Source organism: Lithobates pipiens, unplaced genomic scaffold, assembly GCF_037356315.1.
Source record: "Lithobates pipiens isolate NorthernLeopardFrog02 unplaced genomic scaffold, aLitPip1_a1.2 Scaffold_23, whole genome shotgun sequence".
Classification (NCBI taxonomy): domain Eukaryota; kingdom Metazoa; phylum Chordata; class Amphibia; order Anura; family Ranidae; genus Lithobates; species Lithobates pipiens.
The window spans coordinates 9,204,084-9,229,916 of NW_027507785.1; the positions used below are offsets into that span (position 1 = coordinate 9,204,084).

The 25,833-nt window shown below is 46.8% G+C and overlaps 1 protein-coding gene across 1 annotated transcript; it reads left to right on the forward strand.

The window, feature by feature from the left end:
• Positions 1-23,206: 23,206 nt before the first annotated feature.
• LOC143926799 (olfactory receptor 6B1-like) lies at positions 23,207-24,163 on the forward strand. The gene has a single exon (XM_077450846.1). The coding sequence runs from the start codon at positions 23,228-23,230 to the stop codon at positions 24,161-24,163; it is 936 nt and encodes a 311-aa protein (XP_077306972.1). The 5' UTR covers positions 23,207-23,227.
• Positions 24,164-25,833: the final 1,670 nt, after the last annotated feature.

Sequence of the window (25,833 nt, forward strand, 5' to 3'; positions counted from 1 at the left end):
CATGCTTTTTGTGTCGCAGCTTCTTCTTTCACTATTAGTTTAAATTAAATTTTCCTTTTTAATCAGCACGGTATATACTCCACTTGCTTACACTCATAGCGTAATTCCATAAGATTTCAAATTTATTAGAGTAAGGCTTAAAAACAAGGCACAACAAAACATCCCTGAGAATTACAGACCAGTTAGCCTAACATCAATAGTATGTAAGCTCTTGGAGGGGATGATAAGGGACTATATACAAGATTTTAGTAATGAGAACGGTATCATTAGCAGTAATCAGCATGGATTCATGAAGAATCGTTCTTACCAAACCAATCTTTTAACCTTCTATGAGGAGGTGAGTTGCCATCTAGATAAAGGAAGGTCCGTAGACGTGGTGTATCTGGATTTTGCAAAAGCATTTGACACAGTTCCCCATAAACGTTTACTGTACAAAATAAGGTCCGTTGGCATGGAGCATAGGGTGAGTACATGGATTGGAAACTGGCTACAAGGGCTAGTTCAGAGGGTGGTGATAAATGGGGAGCACTCGGAATAGTCAGGGGTGGGTAGTGGGGTCCCCCAGGATTCTGTGCTGGGACTAGAGATGAGCCGAACACCCCTCGGTTCAGTTTGCACCAGAACTTGCGAACCCCGTTAAAGTCTATGGGACTTGAATGTGAGAAATCAAAAGTGCGAATTTTAAAGGCTAATATGCAAGTTATTGTCCTAAAAAGTGTTTGGGGACCTGGGTCCTGCCCCAGAGGACATGTATCAATGCAAAAAAAGTTTTAAAAACAGCCATTTTTTCAGGAGCAATGATTTTAATGATGCTTAAAGTGAAAAAATAAAATAGAAATATTCCTTTAAATTATATGCCTGGGGGGTGTCTATAGTTTGCCTGTGAAGTGGCACGTGATCCCCGTGTTTAGAACTGTCCCTGCACAAAATGACATTTCTAAAGGAATAAAAGTAATTTAATGTAATGTCTGGTCCTGGCAATATGGATGAAAATCATTGAGAAAAAAGGCATGGGTACCGCCCCCCCCCCCCCCCCCCAGCCCATTACCAGCCCCTCTGGGTCTTGTATGGATATTAAGGGGAACCCCGCACCCAAATTAAAAAAAGGAAAGGCGTGGGGCCCCCAGGCCCTATATACTCCGAACAGGACTATATGAGCGGTCCAAACAAGACAGGGACTATAGGTTTGTTCTTAAGTAGAATCTGTTTGTAATTTTGAACTGGTACATTTTTAAAGTGTAGCTCCAGCCAAAAAATCTATTTTTAAGCTTTTTGAAAAACATAGGGAAGGGTTATCACGTGTGTAACATTTGTTTTGCTGTCTCTGCACACCTGTTCAGAAGATTTCACTTCACTTTCTGTCCCAATGACAATTGGATTTTGAAAATTTCGTTTTTTGGTGAAACAAGGAACTCTAATGGAGCGTACACATGACTGGACGTTTCGGCGGACTAGGTCCGACGGTCTTCCCAATGGACTTTCGGCAGAGTTCTGGCAGACTTTCCGAATGAACGGACTTGGACACACACAATCACACCAAAGTCTGATGGATTCGAACGTTATAACGTACGACCGGACTAGAATAAGGAAGTTCATAGCCAGTAGCCAATAGCTGCCCTAACGTCGGTTTTTGTCCGTCGGACTAGCATACACAGGAACGGATTTCTCGATAGAAACTGGGTCCGGCGGAGTTCCGGCCGAAAAATCCGTGGGACCTTTGCTGTCAAAAAGTCTGGTCGTGTGTATGCGGGATTACAGGAGAGAATTCCTAGGGGTAGATTTCCTCTCACTTCCTGTAGTCGCCTTCTGTTTGAAAGTAGGAGTCATTTGTAAGTTGGATGTTTGAAAGTAGGGGCCTGCCCTATATACTCTGCAGAAATTTGGGCCTTAGGTGTTGGTGTTGCCACAACACTGTAAGGCCTCATAGATACTCTTGGTGAGCACAGGAACGGGCCCTGCTGTGAAATATTAGATCAAGAATTGTAATTACATGCCCCTGTTGAACAGGGTCGGAAAAATTGGGCCTTTGGTGGTGGACGGTGTGGTGGTGTTGCCACAACACTGTAAGGCCTCACAGTTACTCTTAGTGGGCGCAGAAACAGGCCCTGCTGTGAAATATTAGATCAAAAATTGAAATGACATGCCCCTGTTGAACAGGGGCAGAAAAATTGGGCCTTAGGCACTGGTGCTGGTGCCACAACACTGCAAACCCTCACAGATTCTCTATTTGGAGTGCAGGAATGAACCCTGCTGCAAAGTATTGCAACAAAAATTGTAATTACACTCCCCTGTTAAACAGAGGCAGAAGAATTGGGCCTTGGGCACTGGTGCTGAAGCCACAACACTGCAACCCCTCACAGATACTCTAGTTGGAGCGCAGGAAGGAGCCCTACTGCAAAGTATTGCATCAAAAATTGTAATTACACGCCCCTGTTAAACAGGGGCAGGAAAATTGGGCCTTAGCCACTGGTGGCGGTGCCCAGAACCAAAAATGTTCTTACAAGCTATACGCATGAAAATTGAGGAGGAAGAGGACAGTCACTCAGCATAACAGGATAGTCACTCAGCATCAGCATAGGCAGCCTTGAAGGGATCTCACATTAAAAAAAAAAGCATCAGGTGCTTGGTAGCTGGTGATCCAAGACTGATTCATTTTTATGAAGGTCTGCCGATCGACCGATTCAGTGGACAGGCCCACCCTGTGATCAGTTACAAAGCCTCCAGCAGCACTGAATGTGCGTTCTGAAAGAACGCTGGATGCAGGACAGGCCAGTAGCTCAATTGCATACTGTGCAAGCTGTGGCCAGTAATCCATCCTCAAGACCCAGTAACCCAGATAATTTTTGGTGGGAAAGGTGTCCAAGTCTGATCTTGCCCCTAGGTATTCTTGCACCATGCAAATCAGACGCTGGCGATGGTTGCTGGAATCGATCATACCTTGGGGCTGCAGACTAAAAAATTATCTGGATGCATCGGTCAGATGGCCACCTTCTCCACCGCTCCTTCTGTGACTGACCAAAGCCTCAGCAACACGTTGTCCAGGACCAGGAATTTGTAACCTCCCAGGCTCTGGAAACACGTTGCACAAACCTTTCTGCAAGGCCTCCCAAAGATGTTTCATCCTCTGCTCCTTCTGCAACGGCAAGATAAGGTCCGCAACCTTACCCTTGTAACGTGGATCAAGGAGAGTTGCCAGCCAGTAATGATCCCTCTTCTTGATACCACGAATACGAGGATCCTTCCGCAGGCTTTGCAGGATCAGGGAGACCATGCAGCATAGGTTTGCTGAGGCATTCGGTCACTAAGGACGACATGATCCGCAGCCACCTTCTCCCAGCTACGTACAAGTCCATGGGTTTCTTGGGACTGTAAACAGTCCCTTGAAGACTGCTGCTGATGCTGAGTGCTAGGCTCCACCTCCATGCTGACACAATCCTCCTCCTCATCGTCTTCTTCCTGTGTGATCGGTGGGCCAGCAGGAACACTGTCTGGACAAAGGGTGCCTTGAGAGGTAAGAAAGTCCTCCTCTTCCTGTCTATGTTCTGCTTCAAGTGCCCTGTCCATTATTCCACACAGAGGGACAGAGGGACAGTGTCACTGATGTATGCACTGTCACTGCTCACCACCCTTGTGGCTTCCTCAAATGGTGACAGGACAGTTTATGCATCCCTGATCATAGCCCACTGGTGTGGGGAAAAAAAAACAAAGCTCCCCTGACCCTGTTCTGGTGCCATAGTCGCACAGGTACTCATTGATGGCCCTCTGCTGCATGTGCAGCCGATGCAGCGTGGCCAACGTTGAGTTCCACCTGGTGGACATGTCACATATAAGGCGGTTCTTGGGCAGGTTAAATTCCTTTTGGAGGTCAGCCAGCTGAGCACTGGCATTATATGACTGGCAGAAATGCACACAGACTTTCCTGGCCTGCCTCAGGACATCCTGTAAGCCCGGGTACCTACCCAAGAACTGCGGCACCACCAAGTTAAGGACGTGAGCCAAACAGGGAACATGGGTGAAGTGTCCCTGTCGGAGGGCGGAGAGGAGGTTGGTGCCATTGTTGCAAACCACCATTCCTGGCTTAAGCTTGCATGGTGTCAACCACCTCTGAGCCTGCCCCTGCAGAGCTGGCAGAATCTCTGCCCTAGTGTGGCTCCTGTCCCCCAAGCACACCAGCTCAAGCACCGCATGGCATCTTTTTGTCTGTGTCCTTGCGTAGCCCCTTGAACGCCTACGGAGCGCCACTGGTTCCAAGGACAAATCAGCACAGGAAGAGGCTAAAGAGGAAGAAGAAGAAGAGGGGGTGGAGGAGAGAGGTGTCTCAGAACCACCACTAGTAGCATTTTGGACGCGTGGTGGTGGAACTACCTCCAACGCTACTGCACCCTCTCCTGCATCCTTCCCAGCTGCCAGCAGAGTCACCCAGTGGGCCGTGTAAGATAGGTAACGTTCATGTCCATGCCTGCTGGACCATGAGTCAGAGGTAATATGCACCTTACTGTTGACCACCCTGTCCAGCGAGGCCAAGACATTGCCTTCCACATGCCAGTAGAGAGCCGGAATTGCCTTCCGTGAAAAAAAGTGGCAATTGGGAACCTGCCACTGAGGAACCGCACATTCCACAAACTCATGGAAGTGGGCAGAGTCTACCAACTGAAAAGGCAGCAGTTGAAGTGCTAGCAATTTAGCCAAGCTAGCATTCAACCCCTGGGCATGTGGATGGCTGGGAGTGAACTTCTTTCGGTGGTGCAGCAAGGGCAGGGAAATTTGCCCGGTACACTCGGACGTTGGTGTATCGATAGAAGATTGCCCGCAAGTACTTGGCTGTGACACACCTAATTCTACACCTCCATTCCTCTCAGTGCAGGTTTCTGAGAGGACTGAAGGTCTAGTGGGGTTGGAGATATCAGCTGATGAGGAGCAAGGAGAGGTCCGCTGTGTTCTTGGTGTGGGTCTTTTAGGTATGCTGCATGGCAGGTCCACATATGTCTGGTCAAGCATGTGGTGCCCAAGTGGCTACTGTTTTGGCCATGCAATATACGCTTCAGACATGTTGCAAATAGCAGAGGTGCGATCTGCTGCACATGTCTCAAAAAAGGCCCACACCAAAGAACTTTTGGAATAACACGCAGAGACAGCAGCGCCCTGCACATGTGGAGCTCTGCGGTGTGATGCATTCGGTTGGCTGCCCTTAAGCTGGCCCCTGGAGGGCATCCTGCCTCATTGGCGATGTGCCTCCTCCTCCTCTCCCCTACCAGGCACCCATGTGGAGTCAGTGACCTCATCGTCCCCTCCCTCCTCATCACTGGAGCAAACCTGACAGTTTGCTGTAGCTGTGGGAACATGACTGCCAGATTGCTGTCCTTCTTGTGCACCCCCTCTCTCTGGGCTCACATTACTACCTTCCTCTAGCTGAGTACCATCATCAGAGCCTTCAAAACACTGGGCATCCTCCTGGAGCATGTACCCAACACTGTGGTCAAATAGTTTGGGGGACTCCTCAGGAGGACATGGTGGGGATAGGGAAGGAGTGACTGATGCCACTGAGCCAAAGGAAGAGGCCATGTTGGCAGACAAAGCCATGTTGCTTTGCCAGACAAAGTACCCTGAGCCTGGGTGAAAGAGGATGAGGAGGATGAGGACGGCTTGGTCATCCACTCTACCAAGTCTTCAGCATATTGCGGCTCAACACGGCCAGCTGCCGAAAAAAGGACAAGTGTGTCCCACGGCCACGTGCTCATGAGGATGCACCGCGTCCACGACCAGCACTGTTGCCTCTAGACACAGAGTCTACTTGCCCTCTTTTATTGGCTTGTGACTGGCTGCCTCTCCTTGTTGGCCTTCCAGACATACTAATGGCCTGCAGGGAGATGTAGTTGCACAAAGCTGGGACATATATTTATATATATATATATATATATATATATATTAGCAATTGTATTCAGGTAAAGCTTTAGGTGCACACTGTGCAAAGGACACTAAAACAAAATACTGCAGCTCCCTGCCAGTATTTGTATGAGAACATCGGCAATTGTATTCAAGTAAAGCTTTAGGTGCACACTGTGCAAAGGACACTAAAACAAAATACTGCAGCTCCCTGCCTGTATTTCTATGAGAACACCGGCAATTGTATCCAGGTAAAGCTTTAGGTGCACACTGTGCAAAGGACACTAAAACAAAATACTGCAGCTCCCTGCCAGTATTTGTATCAGAACACCGGCAATTGTATTCAGGTAAAGTTTTAGGTGCACACTGTGCAAAGCACACTAAAACAAAATACTGCAACTCCCTGCCTGTATTTGTATGAGAACACCGGCAATTGTATTCAGGTAAAGTTTTAGGTGCACACTGTGCAAAGGACACAGTAAACTAAGAGAAAATACTGCAACTCCCTGCCTGTCTGTATATTATGAAGAGAATAACAGGAACGGATCTAGCTAAACTGAATACAGTGTATAAATATATATATATACAACACACCTGGGATGCATATATATCCTTTACACACTGTAACTGAAGCTAACTGACTTGCCTGCCTACTCTATCTAACTCAAATTTAATGACATTGTCTCTCTCTCTCTATGTCTTTAACCACCGCTGCAACACACTACACAAGGCCGCCATGCAGGTGGCCTTATATAGTGTAGGGCGTGTACTAAACCCCCTGAGACATAATTGGTCAAAGCCACCCTGGCTTTGGCCAATTATGGCTCTCCGTTTTTTCTGCGCTGTGATTGGCCAAAGCATGCGGGTCATAATGCATGCTTGGCCAATCAGCAGCCAGCAATGCACTGCGATGCCGCAGTGAATTATGGGCAGTGACACGCCACTCGAATTTGGCGCAAACGGCCCATAATGTTCGAAATTCAGCGAGCGACCGAACAGATGATGTAAAACATGGGTTTGTTTCAAACTCGAAGCTCATCCCTACTCTCCGCATTAGTTGCCGCACCTCTCTATCAAACCACTGGTCTCCTGGCAGTCTCAGAATGGTGGTTTTCTGGGCCACACCCCCAAATTCTCGACTCCATCGAGCGGCCGTAGCATGACTTCCTCCACTCTTGACCCTCTCCCCTGGTCTATTCGGGCATGACTGTTGCATAACAGATGTGATACCCACCATTACCTAACCCCAACCTGTTAACCTTCTCCTTATAAATTGAGACCACGCCAAGTTGGAGTAACAAAAGGCCGTAGCAGCCTTCTTTATTTAACTATAAATCTTCAAATGAACATAAAAAACATCCAAAACAACATCTGTTAATCAACCCCTTCATATAGCTTTGGTCTATGCAGGCAATCCATAACCATCTGTGGAAAGAACAATATAACACTGCGGTCCCTCTCCAAGTGTATCACTAGGCCTCAAGCCGACAAGCTGGCTCAGAGACAACCATTGACCGCAGTGTCCCTCTCGTGATGTCGATCATGGATCTCATCCCCAAATCACTGCCTCCTACGTGCAGCACTAAAACCTCCGGAGGCCTGTCCCGTTGCTCATGACGATGCGCTTCCGAGACCACCCTACCCCACAACATCCCAGGTATACCCAACCACCTAATGCAGGCCTCCCGTCTTGCAAAACCTAACTGCCTGCCCTCCAGTCTAGCATCGCCCCTCCGGGCCCCCCAGCACATGTAAGAATGGCCCATTATCCAGACCAATCCCATCTCCGAATCTGTAATTAGAAGAAAAGAAAAGAAAAACCACAATAATCACCAGTTAATTAACATATGCTCCCAGGAAACTGAAATTCACTCCCCCCTGCCATGATCCAACCCTACCATCAGGTGAGGATGCACATAAGACTGGAACCTCCGCGACTCCCACCTCCCAATTTGTTTTACCTCCTCCAAGTCCATCCCATTTCTGGCTGCCCATCCGTTGCCGCCCTTATCCTGAACGAATGAGCCGGAAAAAAAAACACGTCACAAATTGGAAACGAGACAGAGGGGTCCCATCCACATGCTGCAAAAAGGATCCCTGCCCAGCCAGGCGAATTTCCAAAAACTCCTTAACTGCCCCCACTGGGCATAGCGGTGAACCGTGCACTGGAAAGACCTGTATAAACCTCCCTTTTCCCAATTGGATCTGCACAACAACACTGACAGCATCTCCTCTCCACAGGTCACCTCTTGCCACCCAGCCCCCCTGTCCACTTTCTTTGAGGGACTGACCAGCTCCCTCACTATAAATGCCCCAAAAAATGCCATAAAAAATGCAGCTTTGAACAAAACCACCTCATATTCTGAGGAACATATCTCTCCCAACCGTGACACAATACCCAACATGATTTCAAAAGTTACCGGCCTCCCGGTGTCCTTCCGGAACCACCGATCGCCGATAGCCTTTTAATGCCTGCCTTATCCAAAAATCCTTTGTAAGATCAAGCTGCCCCTGCAATTTAAACAAAAAGGCCAAACCAGCTAATTTTCACATTTATACCTGACACCGACACACCCTCTTCCATTTTCCTAGCCACGTAGTACAGCACCAGTAACCTTGTCTCCTGACCCGTCGGCCCTGCGCCCGCCCCCTATCCCCCTATCGAATCCTGGTAGCAACATAACGCCGAACAATGTTCGGGGTTATTTTCCCCAATTACACTGGCCATAATAGTGAACACCTGCAGCCAGTTCGCAAATGTCCTCGGGAAAAGCCTGTACCTCCTCTTCTCTTCGTCCTTCTTTGCCAAGGGCCCCCCCTACTCCCCTCAGCACCTGACTCCTGCTTTGGCCGCTCCAAGAGGGTACCCAGGGTGTCCTCCAGCCACGCTGCCCCCGCATTGCCGCCTGCTCCCTCAACTGTGCCAGGATGATTTCCACCTCCGCCATGCTGCAGCTCTCCAACTTTCCCCAACGCTTCTGGTGACTCACCCTGTGCTGGGTTTCCATTTAACACCTCCCCCGCCCCTCCCCCTCGGCACCATACTACCTCCCCTTGTCTTCTGGCTTACCCCACTGTTAACCCCATCATGTCCGCCCCCTCCGCCTATTTTTGCATGCATTTTGCTACGGGCTTTCTTTGCAATTGGGAAATCTCGGTGGGACCTCCATGTAGCACACTACTTCCTTGGGAGCTGCAAAGTGTGTTCTTTACCTTTGTGTTAACTTGTTCCGTTCCTCCCATGATAGACTTCACAAACAGGAGACAGTCTTTTGCAAAACATATTGAAGCTTTATTGCTTAAACTTTAGTGATGATCCGATGAAATAGAGGATATGATTTGCCTCTAATAATCTGGTTCCTAGTTCTGATACTCTATCAAGATTTACGAGGTATGTATTGAAATCCGCTTGCTATTAGCCAACATCCCAAAATAGAACAATTTGGAAGTTTTCCCCTTAGGAAAGGCGGGTCTTTTTAGGCATAAACTGTAACACCTACAATAGTTTGTAAGAATATATAAAAAATACTTTTAAGAAAAAAAGAAAGAATATATACATTCATTTATACATTACAAAAGAAAAAAAACATTATTTCCTTCATATATTCATATTCATAAAACCATAAGACTGTTTTATACTTATTTTCCCAAAGGCGTACTCTTATCACATTGTACGTATGCACATTCGGAAGATGTAAAAACAATTGAACAAAATAAATACTGTGCGTCCAATGTAGCCTACGCGTTACGGAGTCTTGAGCTCCTTCTTCAGGGATAATTAATTTTTGCACATTTATTTTGAAAAAAGGAAGAGGAATCTACAAAACATAAAAAAAAAATATATATGCATATATACACACATTTTTTCAATGGAAGAAAAGGAAGAAGGGAGAGGAGAAAAAAAAAGGGGGGGGGGCACGCACAACCCCTACTTTCTTCACCCCAAGACGCAGATATGGGCCCAACGGGGGTCACCTCTCTGGATGGAAACCAGGACCGCAGTGGTAGGTTAGCTGTAGGGGAGGAGAACCGAGAGTGGAATGGATGAATGTAATTACACATGCCTTTATTCAGATAAATACTAAGAATATTTTGTTGTAACGAAAATATGGGTATAGAGAGTTTTTTTATATATCCCCTCCCAGTTAATTCCCATTGTTGTCCTAAAATAGAAGGACAACCCTAAAGAGGGAAAATATATATAGAAAAATGTATAATGATCATAGTACAATAAACCAAAAATGTCAAACTACCTTTTGGCTGATCCTGTAACAGAAGCGTCTTTTAAGATAGTCTCCTATGTCCAGAAAAGAGTGAAGTCATCATGCTCAAAGCATGTCGTCACCTACTCCGATAGTATAAAACTTTCAAAATCGCCGCAGCGCCTAATAGTCAAAAAATATCTTCCATCTTTAGCACTGTATGGAAGATTTCACATGGGGCATACAGACTAAGTCCAACCTAGGGAAGGGACATTGCATACAATTAATCCCCATTCATTACCGAGCAGGGAAGCATACAAGAGCAGCGTAAAAAATAGGTTTGTTACCTTCAGCTGTATCCCTGGAAAGGAGCCTCCTCACTGACCATTGCGGACTGAGCACAGACCACTCGTGGCTCATTAATATATCCCACAACCCCGCCTTATTACCTCCCCTTGCAGGTGAAGATGATATCAATCACCTGTATCGCCTCCCACCTCTAGAGGCAGTCCCCCGAGTGTGCGGCGCACGGCGTCGCCCCATACCCACATCCAAAATGGCGTAGTGGGAGGAGTGACGCCATGCGTCACGCTCCCACCGACACGCATGCGCAGACCGTTCCTATATAACCTATAGATGGAAACAAAAAACGTCGGATAGACTACACCCCCCAGAAAGCACAGCGCCAACAGTTCCAGCTGGCAGCTGCGCATTCATGTCAGATGTGTAAGTATATTCGGCTGTGCGTCCACCCCAAATATTTGCAGGAAGCATGTGAAAAAGAACAGAGAAAAACGGAAGGATAGGGTGCTATGACACCCCTCCCCCGCTGTTCAGAAAAAAGGAACATGACTGCGAAAAGAAAGGCTACCAGGACAAGACAGTACATGCTAATTGAAAACAATCAAAAACAGCATCCTCCCATCCATGGTGGCCTATGCGTGCCGGGATCCCACCCAAAGCAGACCCCTATAGTATGAAATACAAAAGGAGGGCCCTTCTCATCAAGGGGAAAAGAAAGAGCACAAGGTGGGAGCGGAAAAAAAAAAGGGAAGGGGAGAGCTGTTCCATATTTACATATCTACTTCTCTATACCTCCTGATACAAAGCCTTCCAAGAAAGGTCTATAGTTTACCGCCTCGTTCAGGCCAGGGAAGGTTGTAGCTTGTAATTGAAAGATCCATTTTAGTTCTCTTTGCAGTAGAGCCTTATTCCAACCCCCCCCCCTCTTTTATTGGGGTGTATTCTATCCAAAACCATAAATCTAACCCTGGGAAAGGTGCCTCCATGTAAGGAGATAACATGCCTTTCCAGGGGCAGATCAGGAATGGCTTTTTTCATGCTCCATACGTGTTTGGATATCCGTGATCGCAATTCCAATTTGGTTTTTCCTATGTAGAAACAATTACATTCACATGAGAGTAGATATATCACCCCTTTCGTCTTACAATTGGCGAAGTGTGTCGCTTTCAAAGGTTTTCCATTGGGCAATATACACATGGGTCCCACCTGCAGATATTTACAAAAGGTGCAGCCCCCACATGTATATGTTCCCTTGACAGTACATGGGTCTCTTCGATTACCCCTTTGAACTAGCTTTGGATGATCTTGTCCCTTATTGCCGTTGCACGTCTAAAGGTAATTGGTGGTTTGTTTGGTACAAATCTACCTAAATTGGGATCCATATGTAGAAGATGCCAATATTTTTGTATAATATTGCAAATTTGTTATGCTGGTTTGAGTATGATAGTATGATTCTAGTCATACCCTTATTGCCTAAACACTTGTCAACCTTCTGTTTTTGAGAATACAGAAGTTTGTACCTTGTTTTTTCCAAGGCTTTTTTGTATGCCTTCTTGAGAGAGGTCTTATGCCGCGTACACACGACAGGACTTAAGTCCGGCAGACTTTCGACGGAGTTCTGACGGAGTTCTGACAGAGTTCTGACGGACTTTCCGAATGAGCAGACTTGGCCACACACAATCACACCAAAGTCCGACGGATTCGAACGTGATGACGTATGACTGGACTCGAATAAGGAAGTTCATAGCCAGTAGCCAATAGCTGCCCTAGCGTCGGTTTTAGTCCGTCAGACTAGCACACACACGAGCGGATTTCTGGGTCCGGCAGAGTTCTGGCGGAAAAATTTGAAGCATGTTCCATTTCTAAAGTCTGTCAGACTTTTGTGAATCAAAAGTCCGTTGCAGCCCACACACGATCGAATAGTCTGCCGGAATCATTCCGTCAGACTTTGGATGTTGAAAAGTCCGGTCGTGTGTACGGGGCTTAAGAGTACCCTCTCTCCAGTCTTTAAGTCTTTAGCTTCAACCTGGAAACTTTCTTCGTCCGAAACAGTTTCTCCTAGTCCTTAGACTTAGATTGGCCAAAAGGTATCGATGTTATAAGAGACTTAGGGTGAAAGCTTGACGCATTCAGGATCGAATTTCCTGCTGTGGGCTTTCTAAAAAGACGCGTCTGGATGGCACCGCCCTCACCACGTAGGACTTTGACATCCAGAAATGTTATCTCGTTAGGGTGATGGAACATGGTGAACATGAGGTTGAAGTGATTTTTGTTCAACCTTGCCAAAAAGTCGGGCAGGATCTCTGTCGGCCAAACCCAAATCAAAAAAACATCATCAATATATCTGGCCCACATCCAGATGTGGTCAGTATATAGCATCATCTGTTCATCTGCCATCAAGAAGCGCTCCCACTCCCCCAGGTACAGGTTTGCATATGATGGGGCACAACAGGTCCCCATCGCAACACCCTGTACCTGGGGGTAGTAGGAGCCGTCAAAAGAAAAAACACGGCGCCATTTTGGATGTGGGTATGGGGCGACGCCGTGCGCCGCGCACTCGGGGGACCGCCTCTAGAGGTGGGAGGTGATACAGGTGATTGATATCATCTTCCCCTGCAAGGGGAGGTAATAAGGCGGGGTTGTGGGATATATTAATGAGCCACGAGTGGTCTGTGCTCAGTCCGCAATGGTCAGTGAGGAGGCTCCTTTCCAGGGATACAGCTGAAGGTAACAAACCTATTTTTTACGCTGCTCTTGTATGCTTCCCTGCTCGGTAATGAATGGGGATTAATTGTATGCAATGTCCCTTCCCTAGGTTGGACTTAGTCTGTATGCCCCATGTGAAATCTTCAATACAGTGCTATAGATGGAAGATATTTTTTGACTATTAGGCGCTGCGGTGATTTTGAAAGTTTTATACTATCGGAGTAGGTGACGACATGCTTTGAGCATGATGACTTCACGCTTTTCTGGACATAGGAGACTATCTTAAAAGACGCTTCTGTTACAGGATCAGCCAAAAGGTAGTTTGACATTTTTGGTTTATTGTACTATGATCTTTATACATTTTTCTATATATATTTTCCCTCTTTAGGGTTGTCCTTCTATTTTAGGACAACAATGGGAATTAACTGGGAGGGGATATATAAAAAACTCTCTATACCCATATTTTCGTTCCAACAAAATATTCTTAGTATTTATCTGAATAAAGGCATGTGTAATTACATGCATCCATTCCACTCTCGGTTCTCCTCCCCTACAGCTAACCTACCACTGCGGTCCCGGTTTTCATCCAGAAAGGTGACCCCCGTTGGGCCCATATCTGCGTCTTGGGGTGAAGAAAGTAGAGGTGATGTGTGCCCCCCCCTTTTTTTTTCTCCTCTCCCTTCTTCCTTTTCTTCCATTGAAAAAATGTGTGTATATATGCATATATATTTTTTTCTTATGTTTTGTAGATTCCTGAAGAAGGAGCTTAAGACTCCGTAATTCGTAGGCTACATTGGACGCACAATATTTATTTTGTTCAATTGTTTTTACATCTTCCGAATGTGCATACGTACAATGTGATAAGAGTACGCCTTAGGAAAAATAAGTATAAAACAGTCTTATGGTTTTATGAATATGAATATATGAAGGAAATAATGTTTTTTTTTCTTTTGTAATGTATAAATGAATGTATATATTCTTTCTTTTTTTCTTATGTTTCAATAAAAGTATTTTATATATTCTTACAAACTATTGTAGGTGTTACAGTTTATGCCTAAAAAGTCCCGCCTTTCCTAAGGGGAAAACTTCTATTTAGTTCTGATACTCTGTACTTTCGTTTGCTGAACCGACCAGCATCCCTCTGAAAGATGCTGTGGGTTATGGATATTAAAAGTCCCAGGCCTTACCGCCTACCTTGACTCCTGCAATCCGCCCAGTGTCAGTTCTGGAAAGTGTCCTTGATGGATAAACACTGCTGGGTTGCACTCCCTTTCCTCTCTCCCATCGACAGTGCATGATTGCCACAGAAGGTCCATTCCAGTTTCCTCTGTCCGTTTTTCATCTACTTCCTCCTCCGGATGGTCCGGTACATCCCAGGCTGGGACGCCCGGTTTTCTCCTCCAGATTACATAGCAACTGTGTGGGTTATCCAGCACTGAGGTCTCTGAACCCTCAGGCCCTAAAACCCGCTCCTGCTATCCAGCACTGAGGTCTCTGAACCCTCAGGCCTTCAAACCCACTCCTGCTATCCAGCAAGGGGGTTTCTGAACCCCCAGGCCTTCAAGTCTGCTCTCACTGCACACTACATCTCTCCTGCTCCAGCTCCTCCTCCTCCCAGGAACTCTTTTCGGAAGCATGTGACCTCCAGCTTATATGCGAGTCCTGCCCCTGCCAACACAAATTAATGATTGCTCCAGAGCTCTCTATACAAGCTGCCTGCCACTCCAGTCCCAAGTCCAGCCTCCCTTCCCGAACATTTCCACTGGAAGGTAAAGGGTATCTCTCTGACCTGGAGCCCTCGCCGTCGTCATCAATCACATCCACAAGCTGATGTCCTTGTGGTCCCATCTCAACTCTGGCCTCACTGATTTCCGTTGATGGAGTTGCTCATCATAGTGTAGCCACGCCATCCCGCCATACACCCAATATGCCTCTCCTATCGAATCCTGGTAGCAAAATAACACCAAATAATGTTCGGGCTTATTTTCCCCAATTACACTGGTCATAATAGCGAATGCCTGCAGCCAGTTGGCAAATGTCCTCGGGAAAAGCCTGTACCTCCTCTTCTCTTCATCCTCCTCCTTTGCCAAGGGCCACCTACTCCCCTCAGCACCTGACTCCTGCTTTGGCCGCTCCAAGAGGGTACCCAGGGTGTCCTCCAGCCACGCCTTCAAACCCGCTCCTGCTATCCAGCACTGGGGTCTCCGAACCCCCGGGCCTTCAAGCCTGCTCCCACTGCACACTACATCTCTCCTGCTCCAGCTCCTCCTCCTCCCAGGAACTCTTTTCGGAAGCATTTGACCTCCAGCTTATATGCGAGTCATGCCCCTGCCAACACAAATTAATGATTGCTCCAGAGCTCTCTATACAAGCTGCCTGCCACTCCAGTCCCAAGTCCAGCCTCCCTTCCTGAACATTTCCACTGGAGGGTAAAGGGTATCTCTCTGACCTGGAGCCCTCACTGTCGTCATCAATCACATCCACAAGCTGATGTCCTTGTGGTCCCATCTCAACTCCGGCCTCACTGCTCTCCGTTGACGGAATTGCTCATCATAGCGTAGCCACGCCATCCCGCCATACACCCAATATGCCTCTCCTATCGAATCCTGGTAGCAAAATAACACCGAACAATGTTCAGGTTTATTTTCCCCAATTACACTGGTCATAATAGAGAACGCCTGCCACTCCAGTCCCAAGTCCAGCCTCCCTTCCCGAATATTTCCACTGGAAGGTAAAGGGGATCTCTCTGAGCCAGAGTGTAGGTGGCCACACTTCCCTCTATTCTATCACTCCCACCTCCCAAAACAGACAACCAGGCCTAAAAAGTGGAACGCCCCGCCTTGGCCAAATTTACCTAACACTATGTACAGAAAATCTATTTAGCACCCACCAAAATGGGTGGGTGCTACACATGTTCAACATACGGTAGCTCCTAACAGTCTCAAATTTGGAGGGACTCTCCCTCTTTTGAAACAAAATCCCTCTGTCCCTTGGTCTTCCTTCTGCTCTAATGTATAAACTCCTTTAAAATGTATACTTTATAGGAGATGTTTATCACAGGAAGAACATGATCTAATTAATACAGTTATAAATAAATCTTCTGCCAAAATATCGTTAATGAACAGTCACACTTTTGATGGTAGAAAAACAAGAACTTCCAAAGGGAATCTGTGGGAAGAAGGTCCTTCATGAGACTATGCTTGATGCAATTAAAATTTTCACACTGCTATAAGTCATCGGGGACCATCTCAGCATAAACCACCTTCATATAAATGCCGTGGTGTTTAGTGCGATGTCACAGTGCAGAGCATGGACAGAACCTTCTCCAGGAGGACACATAGACTCCTGTAAGTGGTACAAGGCTGGGTCACAAATCTAAGGAAAACTTATGGGGGCTCTGATATATGCCAGTGCCGGGGGCTCTGATGTGTGCCAGTGCTGGGGGCTCTGATGTGTGCCAGTGCTGGGGGCTCTGATGTGTGCCAGTGCAGGGGGCTCTGATGTGTGCCAGTGCTGGGGGCTCTGATGTGTGCCAGTGCAGGGGGCTCTGATGTGTGCCAGTGCTGGGGGCTCTGATGTGTGCCAATGCTGGAGCCCCTGATATGTGTCAGTGTTGTGTTCTTTGATGTGTGCCAGTGCTGGTGGCTCTGATATGTGTCAGTGTTGTGTTCTCTGATGTGTGCCAGTTCTGGGAGCTCTGGTGTGTGCCAATGCTGGGGCCCCTGATACGTGTCATTGTTGTGTTCTCTAAAGTGTGCCAGTGCTGGGGGCTCTGATGTGTGCCAGTGCTGGGGGCTCTGATGTGTGCCAATGCTGGGGGCTCTGATGTGTGCCAGTGCAAGGGGCTCTGATGTGCGCCAGTGCTGGGGGCTCTGATGTGTACCAGTACTGGGGAAAGGAATGTGTACTGGGGAAACTGATGTGTGCCAATGCTGGGGAAACTGATATGTGTCAGTGTTGTATTCTCTGATGTGTGCCAGTGCTGGGGGCTCTGATGTGTGCCAATGCTGGGGCCCCTGATATGTGTCAGTGTTGTGTTCTCTAAAGTGTGTCAGTGCTGGGGGCTCTGATGTGTGCCAATGCTGGAGCCCCTGATATGTGTCAGAGTTGGGTTCTCTGATGTGTGCCAGTGCTGGGGACTCTGATGTGTGCCAGTGCAGGGGGCTCTGATGTGTACCAGTGCTGGGGGTTCTGATGTGTACCAGTGCTGGGGGCTCTGATGTGTGCCAGTGCTGGGGGCTCTGATATGCACCAGTGCTGAGGGCTCTGATGTGTGCCAGTGCTGGGGGCTCTGATGTGTACCAGTGCTGGGGGCTCTGATGTGTATCAGTGCTGGGGGCTCTGATGTGTACAAATGCTGGGGGCTCTGATGTGTGCCAGTGCTTAGGGCTCTGATGTGTGCCAGTGCTGAGGGCTCTGATGTGTACCAATGCTGGGGGCTCTGATCTGTACCAGTGCTGAGGGCTCTGATGTGTGCCAGTGCTGAGGGCTCTGATGTGTGCCCGTGCTGGGGGCTCTGATGTGTGCCCGTGCTGGGGGCTCTGATGTGTGCCAGTGCTGGGGGGCTCTGATGTGTGCCCGTGCTGGGGACTCTGATGTGTGCCAGTGCTGGGGGGCTCTGATGTGTACCAGTGCAGGGGGCTCTGATGTGTGCCAGTGCAGGGGGCTCTGATGTGTGCCAGTGCTGGGGGCTCTGAAAGGTGCCAGCACTAGGGGCTCTAATGTAAAAAAGTGTAAAAATGTTTATTCTACGGTGACTACATTCACAATCACAAAAATACAGCAATCATTATATAAATTTTCCTGGAATTGATGAAGGATACCTTTTTTTTAAATTCCTAAATCAATGCAATGGGGTTGATTTACTAAAACTGCAGAGTGCAAAATGTGGTGCAGCTCTGCATAGAAACCAATCATCAGCTTCCAGGTTTTTTGTCAAAACCTAAAGGAGAAGTCCAGTCGGAGCTCGTTTGGCTGGGCTTCTCCTATGGGTCACAGGAGTACAATTTGATTTGCACTCCTGTGACCCGTTTTCAGCAGAGATCTTTCTGAAGTCTCCTCTCTGCTCATGTCACAGGACTCATAGCCGTCTAAGCCTCTCAGCGAGGCCGCTGACATGGCCGCTCCCTGTCCCTCCACAGCTCAGCACTCCAGAGCAGAAGAGATGCTGATTGACAATCAACAGCTCTTTGCTCGGGGAGCTGTGGGAACCGAGCCATCGGCGATGTTTGATCCCTTGGTTCTCAGCGAAGAGGCACCAGGGGATAGACCTGGGTATGATGGGGGGGGGAGGACCCCCAAACCCATACATCTGTTTTAACTGAACAAGCCAAAGTTAGAAGCCGGTGGCACCAGTTTTGGTAAATCAACCCCAATGTATTATTTGTAGGAAGGATGTCGTCCCAGAAGGAAGCCTCTTCTAAAGATAATGCACAAGAAAGCCTGCAAACAGTTTTCTGAAGACAAGCAGACTAAGGACATGGATTACTGGAACCATGTCCTGTGGTCTGATGAGACCAAGATAAACTTATTTGGTGTCAGATGGTGACAAGCGTGTGTGGGGGCAACCAGGTGAGGAGGACAAAGACAAGTGTGTCTTGTCTACAGTCAGGCATGGTGGTGGGGGTGTCATGGTCTGGGGCTACATGAGTGCTGCCGGCACAGGGGGGGCTACAAATCATTGAGAGGACCATGAATGCCAACATGTACTGTGACATACTGAAGCAGAGCATGATCCCCTCCCTTCGGAGACTGGGCTGCAGGGCAGTATTCCAACATGATAATAACCCCAAACACACCTCCAAGATGACTACTGCCTTGCTAAAGAAGCTGAGGGTAAAGGTGATGGACTGGCCAAGCATGTCTCCAGACCTAAACCCTATTGATCATCTGTGGGACATCCTCAAACGGAAGGTGGAGGAGCGCAAGGTCTCCAACATCCACCAGATCCATGATGTAATGGATGAGTGGAAGAGGACTTTAGTGGCAACCTGTGAAGCTCTGGTGAACTCCATGCCCAAGAGGGTTAAGGCAGTGCTGGAAAATAATGGTGGCCACACAAAATATTGACACTTTGGGCCCAATTTGGACATTTTCACAGTTATTTTGAGGGGACAGCAATTTTACACTGGTATTCAAGGTGTACACTCACTACTTTACATTGTAGCAAATGGGGTTATTTACGAAAGGAAAATCCACTTTGCACTGCAAGTGCACTTGGAAGTAAAGTCGCTGTAGATTTGAGGGGGACATGCAACTAAAATAAAAAAACAGCATTTTAGCTTGCACATAATTGGATGATAAAATCAGCAAAGCTTCCCAACATTTCAGATCTACCCCTTAGATTTAGAACGACTGCATTTCCAAGTGCACTTTCAAGTGCACTTGCAGTGCAAAGTTGATTTGCCTTTCGTAAATATCCCCCATAGTGTCATTTCTTCAGTGTTGTCACATGAAAAGATATAATAAAATATTTACAAAAATGTGGGGGGTGTACTTACTTTTGTGAGATACTGTATATTGACAATTCTCACGAGGAAGAGTCAGATTATGTAATAGTACCACTACTCTTCAAAGGTTTAAACTTTTATGAAGATTCATGACTAATAAAATGGTATTAGATATGTTAGCCTTTGGGATTCTGTGCCGAAAAAAAAGACCTTGACTGTAGCCAAAGCTAAAGCCACAAATACACCCCTCTCTTTGGTGATGTGATGCCTGTGAGTTCCTGGGCTGAAGCCAACATATTCCTCAAGGTTCTTTAGGTTCTCCTGATTCTCTAGGTTGTCCGGGTTCCCCAGTTTCTCCAGGTTCTCCATGTTCCCCAGGTTCTCTTGGTTCTCTGGGTTTTCCAGGTTCTTTAACCACTTGCTTACTGGGCAGTTAAACCCCCCTCCTGCCCAGACCAATTTTCAGCTTTCAGCGCTGATGCACTTTGAATGACAATTACGCGGTCATACAACACTGTACCCAAATGAAATTTTTTATCATTTTTTTCCCACAAATAGAGCTTTCTTTTGGTGGTATTTAGTTACAGCTCGGAGTTTTATTTTTTGCTAAACAAACAAAAAAAGATGCAAAAAAAAAAAATCATGTTTAATAGTTTGTTATAAAATTTTGCAAACAGGTCATTTTTCTCCTTCATTGAAATGCGCTGATGAGGCGGCACTGATAGGCTGCACTGGTGGGCACTGATAGGCAGCACTGGTGGGCACTGATAGGCTACATTGGTGGGCACTGATAGGCTGCACTGGTGGGCACTGATAGGCATAGTTAAGGCGGCACTATTAGGCACAGATAAGGCGGCACCGATGGGCACAGATAAGGCGGCACTGATGGGCAAAGACGGGCACAGATAAGATGGCACGAATGGGTGGCACAGATGGGTGGCACGGATGGGTGGCACTAAGGGGCACTGATAGGTACCACTGATAGATGGGACTGATGGGCACGGATAGGTGGCACTGATAGGTGGCTCTGATAGGTGGCACTGCTGGGCACTGATGGGCGGCACTGCTGGGCACTGATGGTCAGCACTGCTGGGCATGGATATGTGGCACTGGGGTGCAGCACCTTTGTTGAGGCAGACTGTGGGCACTGCTGGGTGGCACTGTGGGCACTGCTGGGTGGCACTGCTGGGTGGCACTGTGGGCACTGCTGGGTGGCACTGTGGGCACTGCTGGGTGGCACTATGGGCACTGCTGGGTGGCACTGACAGGGGGGACACATTTTTTATTCAGGCAGGCAAAGCAGGGGGCAGGTGGGCACTGGCAGGGGGCAGGTGGGCACTGGCAGGGCTGGCCGCCGGTGATCGGCTTTTTTTTTTCTCCTCGTGCTGTCAGCGCGAGGAGGAATAATAGCCGATTACCGGCTCCGTTATATCACATGATCAGCTGTCATTGGCTGACAGCTGATCACGTGATAAGGGGTCGGGATCGACCCCTTGCACGGATCGGTGATCAGGCGAGTCTCGTAGACTCGCCGATCACAGAGCGCGCAATGCGCGCCGCTCAGGGGGCGCGCAGGTTGCTCGTGCACGGGACTACGTCAATAGACGTAGTCCCGGAAAAGGAGATCCGCGCTGTAGCCGTCATTCGGCTATAGCGTGGATCTCAAGTGGTTAAGGTCTTTCTGCAGGTTCAGCATCTTTGGACATATTGACCAGGTTTCCAAGCAGATAAGTAAGTTTTGCTGCAGAAAATTCATACCGTAGTATGATGTCTCATCTACAATAAAAAGCCTGCCCACTCCCAACCTGCATGTGTGGTAGAGGTAAAGTTCCACTTGAGAGAAGTACTTTTAACTTGGCAAAGTAAAAAATGTCATATATATGGTGCAATCTGTCAGTACCACAACAATTTAGTTTTTTTCTGAGTCCACCTGTATAATAGTTTACTTGTTGATCCTGCCAGTAGATCCATTATTTTTCCAATTCTTGTAACAGACCAATCTGTCCAGCAAATGTGACAGTTACAAGGTTTGAGGTACAAATCATATAAAACTACCAGGGGTACTTACAACACTCAGCATTTTCTTTTCCATATGGACCTTTTTTTAATTTTTTGAGAGCTTAGATTCTAAATGGGATGGTCAAGTGATCCAAAAAGTAATACCTACAGTATGTGGGATGAACTGATGGAGAAAATAAAAGTTCAGTTGTTAGGTGGAGGTGGAGGTGGGATTGGCTTCTATGAAGAGACAGTGTTTCAAGGATCATCTATAGGTGAACAGAGGCGATAGCCAGAGAGATTGAGGTAGATACATCCAGAGGATGGGAGAGGCTCTAGAGAAGTCTTGGAGGTGAGAATGGGAGGTGATGAGGGAACTAAAAAGTAGAAGACCTTGGGAGGAGTGAAGAGAACGGTTTGGTTGGTATTTTGGGATGAGGTTGGTGCTGTAGCTAGGGGCAGGGTTGTTGATGGCTTTGTATGTTGATAGTATTTTGAACTGTATTTTTTGGGTGAGCGGAAACCAATGGAGGGATTAGCAGAATAGAGAGGCGGACACTGAGCAGTTGGTAAGGTAAATGAGTCTGGCAGCAGCATTCATGATGGATTGGGTGATAGTCTATCTACAGGTAAGCAAACAAGGAAGGAGATGTAATAGTTGAGGTGAAAGACAGCAAGAGAGTGAAGTAGTAGTTTTGTGTTGTCGTTGGTTAAGGCAGCCTGTAGATTATGCAATTTTCTTTCCTTCAACCTAAAGAAAAGTGCTTGATTCCCCCATCAACATAGTCAGCGTTAATGGGGGAATTCCTCCCGTAGCGCTGTTGTGTGCTGCCAGCAGGGAACCTTCCCACCAACAGAATACAGTGATCGAGTTAAAAAAATGAACAGGCTGGTTGTACTAAGGACTAAGATGGATCGAAAATTAGTCTGAACTGGACAAATTTCGATCCCTCTATGGCCAGCTTAAGAAGGGACATATTTTGGAGATATCATGAAGTTTAAGATTTTTTGGGCTGTGAAATAAAATCTACACAAACACAAGGAGATAAAGCACAAACCCTGTGCAGATAAGCAGGGCCATTGTTAGGGTCCTAAGAGACCAGTGGCACCCTAGACTGAAATGTAATTGTCACCTTGCCCAAAGTGAGAAAATCTACTTCTTGTAAGATCTACAATTGCACTTGGAAGGCCTATTTTGGCTGGGGAGAAAGAGGGCGCCTCAACACTCAAGGTAGAAGGAAATAGATTCCTATATTTTTTACTGGGTGACTGGGGAAGTTATTCCATTGGATGCTGCCGCTCCATGTGTCTCTGGTGGCCATCATAGGTCAGGCAGGGCCTTTTTAACATCCTAGCTCCCAGGCTTGGCACACATTTTCCTGAGTTGGTAGAGTAGGAACAGGTACCGTGCCTGGTAGGCACTTAACTAGCGTCAGCGAAAGGTTCCTGACAAGGAGGGTTATTTGTGCACTGTCTCTGCATTATTTCAATACAAGTTCTTTCATTGCATTGGGACTGAGTGTGTTATACCTATCGCAACGTGCTGCACCACACCTATAAGCTCTTTTTCTTTCCTTATCTTACGTAGAGGTAATGCGGTAAACAGAAAACCAGAGTGTGGTTCTGTACTTTAACATTTGTTTTTTTCTTGTCCCCCAGTGACACCTCCAGGAACTTTTGAGGAACATGGCCAACGTGTCAGACCAAGTACTGTTTGTTCTGGTTGGTTTCCCTAGTCTTCAGGAAAGGTTCTATGCCTTGGTTGGCACCATTTTCTTCCTGGCCTATGTCATGTCATTGTGCGCTAACTCCACCGTGGTATTGTTAATCATCTTGAGAGAACACCTTCATCAACCAATGTACCTAATCATCCTCAACCTGGCCATTTCTGACATTCTCTACGACACGACTACTCTACCGAAAATCATCTCCAAGTATTGGTCAGGAGATGGGACCATATCTTTTGTCGGATGCTTCATTCAGATGCCAATAGTCCATACTCTGAACTGCCTTGATTCATTCACCATTATGTTAATGGCCCTGGACAGGTACGTTGCCATCTGCATGCCCCTTCGATATCACTCCATCATGACCAATCGGGTGGCGGTCATATTGTGCTCCATCGGATGGCTTCTTTGTGGATTTGTTGGCCTCTTTGTTGCAAGTTGGGCTCTTCCACTTCCTTATTGTGGTCCAAACAAAATCAGGAACATCTACTGCTCCCTCTCCAAGGTGGCTTTTACTTCCTGTATAGATTCCACCATTGTTCGCACCAATAGTTTTTATGCTGGAGTTGTTATGCACATGACTCCGCTATCATTCATCATTTTGTCTTATATCATTATCATAGGCACGATCTGCTTGACCATGAACTCGGAGAACTGGCTGAAGATGTTTAATACATGTGTTACGCACTGGTTCATCATCACCGTCTTCTTCATCCCGCGGATAGTGGAGTACGGCTACAATCAATATCAGTTGGTTCCCAACGCTGATGTCAATGTTCTCATCATTTGCCTGTATTCCTATGTGCCACATGTCTTTAACCCCATTATATTTTGCCTGAGGAACAATGAGATCAAAAACACTTTAGGACACATTTTCAAACAGATGACAATTTAATAAAATCAATTTGGGACTAATGTAATTTGGTCTATTTTCTTTGATATTCACCCTAGAGACATTCATTTAAAGCTAAAGCTTAATCTGCTTATATTTTGCTTGCACTGGTCCCATCCATTTTCACAACATGATAAGGGCATTTTAAAATAAAATGTTCCCATTACAGACCTTATTGTAGACCCAGTCATATCATTACTTGGTCTCTGTGGTTTCCTATGGGTCTCTATGCTTCCCTAGCATATCATAGCTAGTAGGATGGGCTGACAGGGTGCTGTCAGGGGAGTACAAAGGGGCTGGCCAGGGCCACAGCCGCTCAGGCTGAGGGGGGGGGGGGGCGCTGCACCACTGTGTCACTCCTCTATCAAACTGCCTGTGTCCCCTGTGAGTGATTGCGATCCGGCCGCCGCCATGTTGCGCCCTGTGATTGGGGCGAATATGGTGGTCATGTGTGGTGGTCATGTGTGGTGGGCATGTGTGGTGGTCATGTGTCTACAGCCCATATTACACAGTCTACAGTCCATAGCCCATAGTACACAGTCTACAGTTCAAAGCTCATAGTACACAGTCTACAGTCCACAGTACAAAGTCTACAGTTCATAGTCTACATAGTACATAGTCTATAGTTCATGGCACATTGTACATAGTCTACAGTCCATAGCCTGCAGTCCATAGCACCTAGTCTACAATCCATAGCCCATAGTACAAAGTCTACAATCCATAGCCCATAGTACATAGTCTGAAGTTCATGGCCCATTGTACATAGTCTACAGTCCATAGTTCATAGTACATAATCTGCAATCCATAGCCCATAGTATATAGTGTACAGTTCATGGCCCATTGTACATAGTCTACAATCCATAGCCCATTGTACACAGTCTACAGTTCATAGCCCAATGTGTATAGTCTACAGTCCATAGTCTACAGTTCATACCCCACAGTAAATAGTCTACAATCCATAGCCCATATTACATAGTCTACAGTTCATAGCCCACTGTACATAGTCTACAGTCTATAGCCCATATTACACAGTCTACAGTCCATATCACATAGTACACAGTCTACAGTCCATAGTACACAGGCTACAGTTCATAGCCCATAGTACATAGTCTACAGTCCATAGTACCTAGTGTACAGTTCATAGCCCAAAGTACATATTCTACAGCTCATGGCCCATTGTATATAGTCTACAGTCCATAGTACATAGCCTATAGTACTTAGTCTACAACCCATAGCCCAGAGTACATAATCTACAGTTAATGGCCCATTGTACATAGTCTACAATCCATAGCCCATAGTACACAGTCTACAGTCCATAGCCCATAGTACAATTCAAAGCCCATAGTACACAGTCTACAGTCCATAGTACACAGTCTACAGTTCATAGCCCATAGTACACAGGCTACAGTCCATAGTACACAGTCTAAAGTTCATAGCCCATAGTACACAGTCTACAGTCCATAGCCGTAGTACATAGTCTACAGTCCATAGTCCTTAGTGTACCGTTCATATCCCATAGTACATAGTCTACAATCCATAGCCCATAGTACATAGTCTACAATTCATGGCCCATTGTACATAGTACATAATCTACAGTCCATAGCCTACAGTCCATAGTACTCAGTGTACAGTTCATAGCCCATAGTACATAGTCTACAGTTCATAGGCTACAG